This window comes from Bufo bufo, chromosome 3 (genome assembly GCF_905171765.1).
Source record: "Bufo bufo chromosome 3, aBufBuf1.1, whole genome shotgun sequence".
In the NCBI taxonomy this organism is placed as follows: Eukaryota; Metazoa; Chordata; class Amphibia; order Anura; family Bufonidae; genus Bufo; species Bufo bufo.
This window is the reverse complement of record NC_053391.1, coordinates 571945813-571959207: the sequence shown is the minus strand read 5'-3', so window position 1 is coordinate 571959207 and position 13395 is coordinate 571945813. Positions and strand designations below refer to the sequence as shown.

The following is a 13395-nucleotide window of genomic DNA, read 5'->3' as shown; positions in this document are numbered from 1 at the left end:
GGGGATATGATAGAAACTTTTAAATACATAAAGGGAATCAACAAGGTAAAAGAGGAGAGAATATTTAAAAGAAGAAAAACTGCTACAAGAGGACATAGTTTTAAATTAGAGGGGCAAAGGTTTAAAAGTAATATTAAGAAGTATTACTTTACTGAGAGAGTAGTGGATGCATGGAATAGCCTTCCTGCAGAAGTGGTAGCTGCAAATACAGTGAAGGAGTTTAAGCATGCATGGGATAGGCATAAGGCTATCCTTCATATAAGATAGGGCCAGGGAATATCCATAGTATTCAGTATATTGGGCAGACTAGATGGGCCGAATGGTTCTTATCTGCCGACACATTCTATGTTTCTATGTTTCTATTGTGCCCCCTCACAGTAGTAATGCCTTATCTGTGCCCCTGTTACAGTTGTAATGCCCTCTTTGTGCCTTCCTCACAGTAGTTATGCCCTCTCTGTTCCCCTTTCACAGTTGTAATGCCCTCTCTATGCCTCTTCAGAGTAGTTATGCCCTCCATGTGCCCCCATAACAGTTTTAATGCCCTCTGTGCCCCTTCACAGTAGTGATTGTGCCACCTCCATAGTAGTAATGCCGTCTGTGCCCCCTTCATAGTAATAATGTCCATTGTACCCCTTTCATAATAGTAATGCCCATTATGCCCCCTCCACAGTAGTAATGCCCATTGTGCCCCCTTCATAGTTATAACGCCCATTGTATCCAATTTATAGCAGTAAAGCCCACTGTGCCTCCTCCATAGTAGTAATGCCCATTGTGTCCCCTTCATAGTAGTAATGTCCATTGTGTCCCCTTCATAGTAGTAATGCGCATTGTGCCCCCTAATAGTATTAATGTCCTCTGTGCCCCTTTGTAGTAGTGATGCTCTGTGTGCCCCCTTTGTAGTAGTAATGCCCTCTGTGCCACCTTTGTAGTAGTAATGCCCTCTGTGCCCCTTTTGTATTAGTATTGGCCTCTGTGCCCCCTTTGTAGTAGTATTGGCCTCTGTGCCCCCTTTGTATTAGTATTGCTTTCTGTGCCCCCTTTGTAGTAGTAATGCCCTCTGTGCCCCTTTATATTAGTATTGCCCTCTGTGCCCCCTTTTTAGTAGTAATGCCCTCTTTGTATTATTATTGCCCTCTGTGCCACCTTTGTAGTAGTAATGCCCTCTGTGCCCGTTTTGTATTAGTATTGCCCTCTGTGCCCCCTTTGTAGTAGTAATTCCCTCTGTGCCCTCTTTGTATTAGTATTGCCCTCTGTGCCCCCTTTGTAGTAGTATTGCCCTCTGTGCCCCGTTGTAGTAGTATTATTGCCCTCTGTGCCACCTTTGTATTAGTATTACCCTCTGTGCCCCCTCCATGGTAGAAATGCCCTCTGTGCCCCCTTTGTAGTAGTAATGCCCTCTGTGCCCCTCGATGGTAGAAATGACTTTGTTAAAAAAAATTAAAAAAATACATTAACTACTAACCTTGTCCCGTTCCTGAAGCTCACAGTCCTCTCTCCCTCTGCAGACACAGATCGCTGTGCAGCACTGTGTGGGCGGAGTTGATGCACATTCCCAGGCTGCAGGCACCTCCCACACAGGCCAGCAGCGCGGTCTGTGCCTGCAGGCTTCATCATTCAGTGCGGGAAAGACAGAGATCGGGGAGCTGAGGGACAGGACCGCAGCTCCCTGTGCTCCAGCAATGAGCACATGTATTGATGGAAGCACTCATTGCTTCTAGGCTCTGGCACCCCCCTGACTGCAGCACCCGGGGTGGAACCCCCCCTCCCCCTAACCCCCTTAGCACACCACTGATCTCCTCTGGTGTAGACTTTCTCTTTCACAGTCCTCTCTATTCGGCCCATAACAATTTCTTTCAGCCACGTCTCATCTCTGTAAAGTTTGCCACACATGCATCTTATGTTCATCACTTTTCTATTATCCTCCACCCCCTGGTGCCCCAACAGTGTTATCCCAGTTTTACCCCCAATACTGTGCCTGCTGTGCTCCCCAATTCCCCGAAATACTATACTGCAAAAAAAATACTGTCCTACAAATAGTTCCCCCCATTGTAATATAAAAGTTCCACCAATGGTAATAATTCTTTCCCAGAGTGCCTTGATTAGTAATAGTGCCCTACAGTGCCCCCAATAATCATACATCTCACCAAGAGTGGTCCTGTTAGTACCTTCCATATTGTGCCAAATAATAATGCCCACCATAGAGCACCCAGTAGTATAAAGGCCTCTCTATAGTGCCCCTCGTATTAATAAGGGCCCCAGTAGTATTAAGACCCCTCTATCGTTCCCCCAGTAATTATAATATCCCCTATAGTACCCCCTCTAGTTACTAGTATATAATGCCCCTGTAGTTAAAAATGTCCCGCTATAGTGCCCCACCAGTTAAAATTTCCCTATAGTGCTCCAGTAGTTATAATGCCCCCCTATAGTACCCCAGTAGTTACAATGCCCTCCTGTAAAGCCTCAGTAGTGATAATGTCCCCAGTAGTTATAATGTTCCCCGTAGTACCCCAGTAAATAGAATGCCCCCTGTAGTGCCCCAGTAGTTATACTTACCTCATTTCTGCTCCCCACTGCCTACAGCATCACAGGCCACAGGCCCTTTGACCTGCATTGTCTGCGTCCCTGTACATCTGATCGGGATAATGTCATCGTGCAGCCTGTGCCGGGACGCAGGAAACCTCAACCTCAATATTTAATTGTCCTGAGGATGAATATGCAGCAACCACAATGCTTGGGGTACTGATTGTTCACCATTAGTTCTACCTCCACAGCTCATCATTTATTTCCTTACAGTAGCATACAAATTTGTTGTATGAAATATTGCTTATTTCACTAATTTGTGGTATATTGAAAAGTTATACAATTTTCTAATATTCTTTCTATAATAATTCCGGAATCCTCAATCATTTTCCTTCAGGGGATGAAAATCTGCCCTGGTCATGTGATGATCACTGAGGCGCTTGGCTTATACACCCGTGTGTCTTTTATCTAACCAGGGTCTGTTTCCATTCCTTGCAAATAACAATTACATTTCTACCAAATTACAGCAAGCAGAGGTATTGAAAACTACAAAGAATTGGCACATAATGTACTGTACATTCAAAAACTGTATAGCTTTCCATTATACACTGAATGGGAGAGGAAGCTGTAATTACACAGCACCTCCACTACATGAATGAATGAAGAGTACACAGCTCTTGAAACTAGTTGGACCTCCACAAATCTGAAACTAATGACCTGTCCTGAGGAAAAATAATCAATTTCATTAAACTGGAATACCCCTTTAATGTCTGTTTTAGTAACTATTTGATTTTCCCATGAAATAACAATTTTAGAGCATCTATTCTTATCACGCTGTGCTGTGCCATTCTTCTATTATTCCTGCTAGAGGTTTATGAATGAATTGGTCCAGATGGGTGTTACCAGTTTGGGGTGTGTCTCTGCGCAGTCTGACACTCTCCAGTCTGTGCTTCCAGGATGACATCCCCAGCTGGTAACATCCAGATGGACCTTTACTGCAGCCTGCTGGCTATTCATTTAGAAACTTTGAGCAGGAATAGTAGAGGAATGGCACGACATATTAGTTGTCTGTGTCCATTTCAACACCACAATGGTTGTCTGTGACTGTTTCAACACAATGGTGATTTTTAGTAACAACTATTTGCTGGAGTCATAAAATGTGAATCTTTTCATTATCAGAAAATCTACCTTTTCTTACAAGACATATTTGTATTTGTATACAGATAATGGCTCAACGTGACCCAATGACCATTATACAGTCTTTTAAGAACATTTGTAAAGGAGAAATGGACATAGTTTTGAAACAGGTATGTTATTTTATCAACCATGTTTGCTTGATGGATATGCACCTGTGACTATGTATATGAATGTGCTAGTCTACATTTTCTTGTATGTTATTATCCCTAATGCATTGCAGAATCAACATTGTACATGCCTAGTGATTTTACTTAGTGTGTAATATTATAATTGATAACACGAGTTACCATAGCCCATAGGAGAGGTAAAGTATAATTACAGGACGATAACGGTCAGATTGTACTTTGGTTGGGATTACTGTGCAGCTGAAGAGATGAATTAATACCAGCCATACATTTGTTCAGATATCTCTCTCAGCACCCCTTAACTCGTCATGCCCATTTACAGCGACCTCACTGCTTGCCCACCGCTTCTTTTCCAATGACATGCAAGAAATAACGGCTTAGCCAATCACCGGTGTAACGTAACATGAATTCGAAAGAGTTGGCCACTCTTTAAATACTCTCCACTACAGTGTGGCAGGCAGTGAAAAAAGGAAGTTCCTAATATACTTCATTAAACACATCTGCCTGCTTCTCTTTCAGTTATAAGCCGCTCCCTCGTAGTCCTGCTCTACCTTGCAGCTGAGTTCGTCCATGGCTGCACGCGACATGGAGGAGCTTGAGAGGAAGTTCGTCCATGCGCATGTACAGTCTGCTCCTGTCAGTGGTCGGCTCCCTGCTGCCCGCTCCAACTGTGACAGGAATCAGCTGCTTGTTCCCTCTCTACAAACAGCTGATTCCTGTCAGAAGCTGGCTGTGATAAAAACCTTCCGAGTCCCTACTGCAGAAGCTACTTAGTCAATCCCCATCCCCCCTGAACTATCACCACACAGCCGACCCGCTAAGCCACGCCCACCGGTCCGTTAGGCCACGCCCCCTGCAACCAACAGGGAAAGCAGGACATCTAGCCAGGAACTATCATTTTATATGTGTGTATATATATATATACATACACCTTTACCTTGGAGTGCTGCCTGCTTTTTGGATTATATATATATATATATATATATTTATATATGTGTGTGTGTATATATATATATATATATATATATATATATACAGGGAGTGCAGAATTATTAGGCAAGTTGTATTTTTGAGGATTAATTTTATTATTGAACAACAACCATGTTCTCAATGAACCCAAAAAACTCATTAATATCAAAGCTGAATATTTTTGGAAGTAGTTTTTAGTTTGTTTTTAGTTTTAGCTATTTTAGGGGGATATCTGTGTGTGCAGGTGACTATTACTGTGCATAATTATTAGGCAACTTAACAAAAAACAAATATATACCCATTTCAATTATTTATTTTTACCAGTGAAACCAATATAACATCTCAACATTCACAAATATACATTTCTGACATTCAAAAACAAAACAAAAACAAATCAATGACCAATATAGCCACCTTTCTTTGCAAGGACACTCAAAAGCCTGTCATCCATGGATTCTGTCAGTGTTTTGATCTGTTCACCATCAACATTGCGTGCAGCAGCAACCACAGCCTCCCAGACACTGTTCAGAGAGGTGTACTGTTTTCCCTCCTTGTGATTTTCACATTTGATGATGGACCACAGGTTCTCAATGGGATTCAGATCAGGTGAACAAGGAGGCCATGTCATTAGATTTTCTTCTTTTATACCCTTTCTTGCCAGCCACGCTGTGGAGTACTTGGACGCGTGTGATGGAGCATTGTCCTGCATGAAAATCATGTTTTTCTTGAAGGATGCAGACTTCTTCCTGTACCACTGCTTGAAGAATGTGTCTTCCAGAAACTGGCAGTAGGACTGGGAGTTGAGCTTGACTCCATCCTCATCCCGAAAAGGCCCCACAAGCTCATCTTTGATGATACCAGACCAAACCAGTACTCCACCTCCACCTTTCTGGTGTCTGAGTCGGACTGGAGCTCTCTGCCCTTTACCAATCCAGCCACGGGCCCATCCATCTGGCCCATCAAGACTCACTCTCATTTCATCAGTCCATAAAACCTTAGAAAAATCAGTCTTGAGATATTTCTTGGCCTAGTCTTGACGTTTCAGCTTGTGTGTCTTGTTCAGTGGTGGTCGTCTTTCAGCCTTTCTTACCTTGGCCATGTCTCTGAGTATTGCACACCTTGTGCTTTTGGGCACTCCAGTGATGTTGCAGCTCTGAAATATGGCCAAACTGGTGGCAAGTGGCATCTTGGCAGCTGCACGCTTGACTTTTCTCAGTTCATGGGCAGTTATTTTACGCCTTGGTTTTTCCACACGCTTCTTGCGACCCTGTTGATTATTTTGAATGAAACGCTTGATTGTTCGATGATCACGCTTCAGAAGCTTTGCAATTTTAAGAGTGCTGCATCCCTCTGCAAGATATCTCACTATTTTTGACTTTTCTGAGACTGTCAAGTCCTTCTTTTGACCCATTTTGCCAAAGGAAAGGAAGTTGCCTAATAATTATGCACACCTAATATAGGGTGTTGATGTCATTAGACCACACCCCTTCTCATTACAGAGATGCACATCACCTAATATGCTTAATTGGTAGTAGGCTTTCGAGCCTATACAGCTTGGAGTAAGACAACATGCATAAAGAGGATGATGTGGTCAAAATACTCATTTGCCTAATAATTCTGCACGCAGTGTATATATATATACATACAAACATCGCGTCCACATGGGTGAATAATCTTTTTTATATTTTCATCTAATGAGAGTGCTGTTGTTTTGCTTTATATATATATATATATATAAAAAAACAAAAAAGTTCAGTGGCAGCACCGTCAGAGGAAAAGCTATGGGTGCAGCTGGCCCAATGTGGATAAAGCCAATCCAAATAGATAAAATTGCAAAAAAGGGCAGCACTCCAGAAAGTAAAAGAAGAAAAAACTTTAATTACCCATATGTGGGACAGGCGACGTTTCGGCTCAATGTGTGAGCCTTTCTCAAGCCTTTCCCGCTTGAGAAAGGCTCACACATTGAGCCGAAACGTCGCCTGTCCCACATATGGGTAATTAAAGTTTTTTCTTCTTTTACTTTCTGGAGTGCTGCCCTTTTTTGCAATTTTATATATATATATATATATATATATATATATAGAAATGGAAGTTCAAGGCAGCACTCCTCAGTATAGATGTTAGGGTGCCAGCAGTGAAAACACCTTACCAAGGTGTGTGATGTAAAATGAAGAAAGACACCGTGGCACATCCGTTTAGTGAAAAAATTCTTTAGGTGAGTGTGTGTGTATATATATATATATATATATATATATACACATATTTATTTATATACAAAATATAACACACCTGTTTAATATATTTATATGTGTATATACATTGCAGTCCGCAATGCATGGGCACTGACCGTATGTGTATATATATGTATATATGTGTGTATGTATCTATATGTATGTGTGTGTATTTATTTATGTCTAAATATGTGTACATATAAATATATATATATATATATACACACACTCACCTAAAGAATTATTAGGAACGCCTGTTCTATTTCTCATTAATGCAATTATCTAGTCAACCAATCACATGGCAGTTGCTTCAATGCATTTAGGGGTGTGGTCCTGGTCAAGACAATCTCCTGAACTCCAAACTGAATGTCAGAATGGGAAAGAAAGGTGATTTAACCCCTTAAGGACTCAGCCCTATTTCACCTTAAGGACTTGGCCATTTTTTGCAAATCTGACCAGTGTCACTTTAAGTGCTGATAACTTTAAAACGCTTTGACTTATCCAGGCCATTCTGAGATTGTTTTTTCGTCACATATTGTACTTCATGACACTGCTAAAATTGGGTCAAAAAAGTAAATTATTTTGCATAAAAAAATACCATATTTACCCAAAATTTTGAAAAATTAGCAAATTTCAAAGTTTCAGTTTCTCTACTTCTGTAATACGTAGTAATACCCCCAAAAATTGTGATGACTTTACATTCCCCATATGTCTACTTCATGTTTGTAACATTTTGGGAATGATATTTTATTTTTTGGGGATGTTACAAGGCTTAGAAGTTTAGAAGAAAATCTTGAAATTTTTCTGAAATTTACAAAAACCCATTTTTAGGGACCACTACAGGTCTGAAGTCACTTTGCGAGGCTTACATAATAGAAACCGCCCAAAAATGACCCCATTCTATAAACTACACCCCTCAAGGTATTCAAAACTGATTTTACAAACTTCGTTAACCCTTTAGGTGTTGCACAAGAGTTATTGGCAAATGGGGATGAAATTTGAGAATTTCATTTTTTTGCCAAATTTTCCATTTTAACCCATTTTTTCCACTAACAAAGCAAGGGTTAACAGCCAAACAAGACTGGGTATCTTTATTGCCCTGACTCTGCCGTTTACAGAAACACCCCATATGTGGCCGTAAACTACTGTACGGGCACACAGAAGGGCGTAGAGGGAAAGGTGCGCCATATGGTTTTTGGAAGCCAGATTTTTCTGGACTGGTTTTTTGACACCATGTCCCATTTGAAGCCCCCCTGATGCACCCCTAGAGTAGAAACTCCATAAAAGTGACCCCATCTAAGAAACGACACCCCTCAAGGTATTCAAAACTGATTTTACAAACTTTGCTAACCCTTTAGGTGTTGCACAAGATTTAATGGAAAATAGAGATACAATTTCAAAATTTCACATTTTTGGCAGATTTTTCATTTTAATAATTTTTTTCCAGTTACAAAGCAAGGGTTAACAGCCAAACAAAACTCATTATTTATGGCCCTGATTCTGTAGTTTACAGAAACACCCCATATGTGGTCATAAACCGCTGTACAGGCACACGGCAGGGCGCAGAAGGAAAGGAATGCCTTACGGTTTTTGGAAGGCAGATTTTGCTGGACTGGTTTTTTGACACCATGTCCCATTTGAAGCCCCCCTGATGCACCCCTAGAGTAGAAACTCCAAAAAAGTGACCCCATTTTGGAAACTCCCGGATAGGGTGGCAGTATTGTTGGTACTAGTTTAGGGTACACATTTTTGGTTGCTCTATATTACACTTTTTTGTGCGGCAAGGTAACAAGAAATAGATTTTTTAGCAGGTTATTTTTTTTTGTTATTTACAACATTCATCTGACAGGTTAGATCATGTGGTAATTTTATAGAGCAGGTTGTCACGGACGTGGCGATACCTAATATGTATACAATTTTTTTTATTTATGTAAGTTTTACACAATGATTTCATTTTTAAACAAAAAAAATGTCTCCATAGTCTAAGAGCCATAGTTTTTTCAGTTTTTGGGCGATTATCTTAAATAGGGTCTCATTTTTTGCGGGATGAGATGACGGTTTGATTGGCATCAATTTTGGGGTGCATATGACTTTTTGATCGCTTGCTATTACACTTTTTGTGACGTAAGATGGCAAAAAATGGCTTTTTTTACACCGTTTTTATTTTTATTTTTTTACGGTGGTCATCTGAGGGGTTAGGTCATGTGATATTTTTATAGAGATGGTCGATACGGACGCGTCGATACCTAATATGTATACTTTTTATTTATTTAAGTTTTACACAATGATTTCATTTTTGAAACAAAAAAAATCATGTTTTAGTGTTTCCATAGTCTAAGAGCCATAGTTTTTTCAGTTTTTGGGCGATTATCTTGGGTAGGGTATGATTTTTGCGGGATGAGATGACGGTTTGATTGGTACTATTTTGGCGTACATGCGACTTTTTTGATCACTTTTATCACTTTTTTTGGGAAGTAAGGTGGGCAAAATTTCAATTTTCTCATAGTTTTTATTTTTTTATTTTTATGGCGTTCACCGTGCGGGGAAAGTAACATGACCGTTTTATAGATCAGGTCGTTACGGACGCGGCGATACTTAATATGTGTAGCGTATTTTATTTGTATTTTTTTTATTCAGTGATAAATGTGTTTTTTTTATCTTAACTTTTTTCACTTTTTTTTTTACATTTTTTTGACCCACACCCACTTGGTTCTTGAAGATCCAGTGGGTCTGATGTCTGTATAATACAGTACAGTACAATATATATTGTACTGTACTGTATTTTACTTACACTTTGTCTGAACAGATCTCTGCCTTTAGCACAGATCTGTTCAGCACCATGGACAGCAGGATGCCTGAGACGGCGTCCTGTTGCCATGGGAACCTTCCCCGTCTGCTCAGTACTGGTCAGAACTTCGCAGACGGGGAAGGGTAAGGACGGGGCTGTCGGGGGGCTGTCTGGGGGCTCTCTCCCTCTCCCATCGGGTGGCTGCAAAGGCACAGCAGCCCCCTGATGGGAGAGGGAGGGAGCTCCCTGAGCTGTTAACCTTTTCCATACAGCGGTCCGTACGGACCGTTGTATGGAAAGGGTTAAACGGCTGACATCGCATCACCGATGTCAGCCGTTTATACCAGGGTGTCAGCAATGTGCCGGAACCCTGGTATACCCACTAGACGCCAACGATTATTCAAGGGGAGGCGGGCGGGGGATCGCGATCCCGCCTGCCGCACCGCCCGCCTCCCGCACCTCCCGCACCGCCTGCGACACCCCCCCTGCACCACCCGCCCACATAATATCATTCAGGGGTGCAGGGGGGGGTTAATAAAACTTTATTTATGGCATTTTAAAGTTTGATCCCCGCGGTCAGAGACCGCGGGGATCAGAATCGGCTAAAAGCGCAGCAAACCGCAGGTCTGAATTGACCTGCGGTTTTCTGCGATCGTCGATACGGGGGGGTCAAATGACCCCCCCTGCGTGGTTACGGGATGCCGGCTGAATGATTTCAGCCGGCATCCCGTTCCGATTAACCCCCGCGGCGCCGGAATCGCAAATTAAAGCCATGACGTACCGGTACGTCATGGGTCCTTAAGGATTCGGGACCCATGCCGTACCGGTACGTCCTAAGTCCTTAAGGGGTTAAGCAATTTTGAGCGTGGCATGGTTGTTGGTGCCAGACGGGCCGGTCTGAGTATTTCACAATCTGCTCAGTTACTGGGATTTTCACGCACAACCATTTCTAGGGTTTACAAAGAATGGTGTGAAAAGGGAAAAACATCCAGTATGCGGCAGTTCTGTGGGCAAAAATGCCTTGTGAATGCTAGAGGTCAGAGGAGAATGGGCCGACTGATTCAAGCTGATAGAAGAGCAAGGTTGACTGAAATGCAGCAAAGCATTTGTGAAGCCACAACACGCACAACCTTGAGGCGGATGGGCTACAACAGCAGAAGACCCCACCGGGTACCACTCATCTCCACTATAAATAGGAAAAAGAGGCTACAATTTGCACGAGCTCACCAAAATTGGACTGTTGAAGACTGGAAAAATGTTGCCTGATCTGATGAGTCTCGATTTCTGTTGAGACATTCAAATGGTAGAGTCCGAATTTGGCGTAAACAGAATGAGAACATGTATCCATCCTCTGATGGCTACTTCCAGCAGGATAATGCACCATGTCACAAAGCTCGAATCATTTCAAATTGGTTTCTTGAACATGACAATGAGTTCACTGTACTAAAATGGCCCCCACAGTCACCAGATCTCAACCCAATAGAGCATCTTTGGGATGTGGTGGAACGGGAGCTTCGTGCCCTGGATGTGCATCCCTCAAATCTCCATCAACTGCAAGACGCTATCCTATCAATATGGGCCAACATTTCTAAAGAATGCTATCAGCACCTTGTTGAATCAATGCCACGTAGAATTAAGGCAGTTCTGAAGGCAAAAGGGGGTCCAACACCGTATTAGTATGGTGTTCCTAATAATTCTTTAGGTGAGTGTATATACCCAAACAAGGTTGATGTCTGGGGCCAACAATCTATAAACAAAAGTACCAAAACAAATGTCTCTATATAATATGAAATTGATCAGACTCAGACATCAAGATAATAGATATAATGTGAAAGGGGAGCAGCTGTATCTCATCCTGTCCTAAAGTACAGTGTTCATTTTAGGACATGGTCAGATATCATAGTCAAGTATCAAAATAATGCTAATGTGCCACCTGTCCCTGACGCCTGACCCTTGACCCTGACACTTGACCCATGACACTGACACCTGACCTCTGACTTTCAGATCTGACTCTGACATCTGAGTTTGACCTATGCTCTTCATAGGTCAGGGTCAAAGTTAGAATGAGTTATAGATATACTATGTATTTGTATACTAAATCACACAACCAAAGTACGTCTATTGCTCAGCTTATAGCCCTGTGCCTAAAATGCTGTAAGGTAACACATTACAGTTTTATATGAGTGCATAGCTAATAGCTCCGTGGTAAAGCAATTGCCTCATACCCAGTGTTTCTGTGTTCAAAACCCCTTTAAGCCGCTAATTTTTTTTTACATTTTATTTTGCCCTAGATAAGAGGCAAATTTAAATGATGTGTAACGCTGATATCTGACTTCCTTCACTTGTCAGTGTTACAAATGATTTTAGGTTTACTGTGGTTTTGTATGCTACATCACATAGATGAACAAAAATCCCAATCTCATACAAGGCAAGCTGGTAGCTTAGTGGTAATGCGATTGCCCCCATGTCCAGGCTTTCTGAGTTCAAAACCCCTTTCAGCCTCTAGAAAAGGTTTACATTTTATTAAGCCCTAGATAAGAGGCAAATTTAAATGATGTGTGATGCTGATATCTGACTTCCTTCACTTGTCAGTGGCACAAATGATTTTAGGTTTACTATGGTTTTGTATGCTACATCACATAGATGAGCAAAAATCCCAAGCTTATACAAGAGAAGCTGGTAGCTCAGTGGTAATGCTGTTGCTTCATGCCCAGGCTTTTGGTGTTCAAAACCCCTTTCAGCCTCTAAATTTTTTTTACATTTTATTAAGCCCTAGATAAGAGGCAAATTTAAATGATGTGTTACGCTGATGTGTGACGCTGATATCTGACTTCCTTCACTTGTCAGGGTCACAAAGGATTTTAGGTTTCCTGTGTTTTTTGCTTTGCTACATCTCTTAGATCAACATAAATCACCACCTTTGATGTCTAAATCTATAGCTCAGTGTTAAGACACTTGCTTTGCATGTAGTGTTCATGGGTTCAAAACCCCTTTCAGGCTTTTAATAAAATTAATATTTTATATTTTATAGAGCTCTATATCAGAGACAAATTCAAGTGGTGTGTGATGTAAGTAGTCTTTTTTTATTTTATTTAGAGTACATGGGCAGCACTATAGTAAAGGGGGCACTAATTTACTGTATCTTCATCTATTTCCAGGTGACTGAGTTTTTTTTTTGTTGTCTTGAAACAGTCACTACAATATAATAATGTATTCTTATTTCTTAGCAAGGAGTCTAAATATCAGATCTGTAAATCACTTGATTGCAATTATTTGTCGGCATCCAGTTTGTGTTCTGGAGTAGCCCTACCAGGCAGAACGTATGGTCTAATAGGGTTGATTCTGGTGACAGAGCCTCTTTAACCTCTTACGGACACAGGACGAACAGGTACGCCCTATGTATTTCCGATCACCGCACTCCTATTCCGGGTCATCTGGTCACCAGAGACCCGAATAACTCAGAAATGAATTGAATTGACCTGCGGTTAGCAGGGATTGCTGATTCAGGGGGGGGGGGCATTCGGCATTGTCACAGAGTGCCTGCTGAATGATTTTAGCAGGCACA

At 41.5% G+C, this 13395-nt stretch overlaps 1 protein-coding gene across 2 annotated transcripts in view; it reads left to right on the top strand.

Moving 5' to 3' along the window:
• The window catches only part of STAT6 (signal transducer and activator of transcription 6), a 294170-nt gene that overhangs the window by 144117 nt on the left and 136658 nt on the right, over positions 1-13395 (top strand). For both annotated transcript variants that reach the window (XM_040425717.1, XM_040425718.1), the window contains exon 5: positions 3744-3827. In XM_040425717.1, the coding sequence (XP_040281651.1) occupies positions 3744-3827 (84 nt within the window). The remainder of the gene's footprint in view (positions 1-3743; positions 3828-13395) is intronic.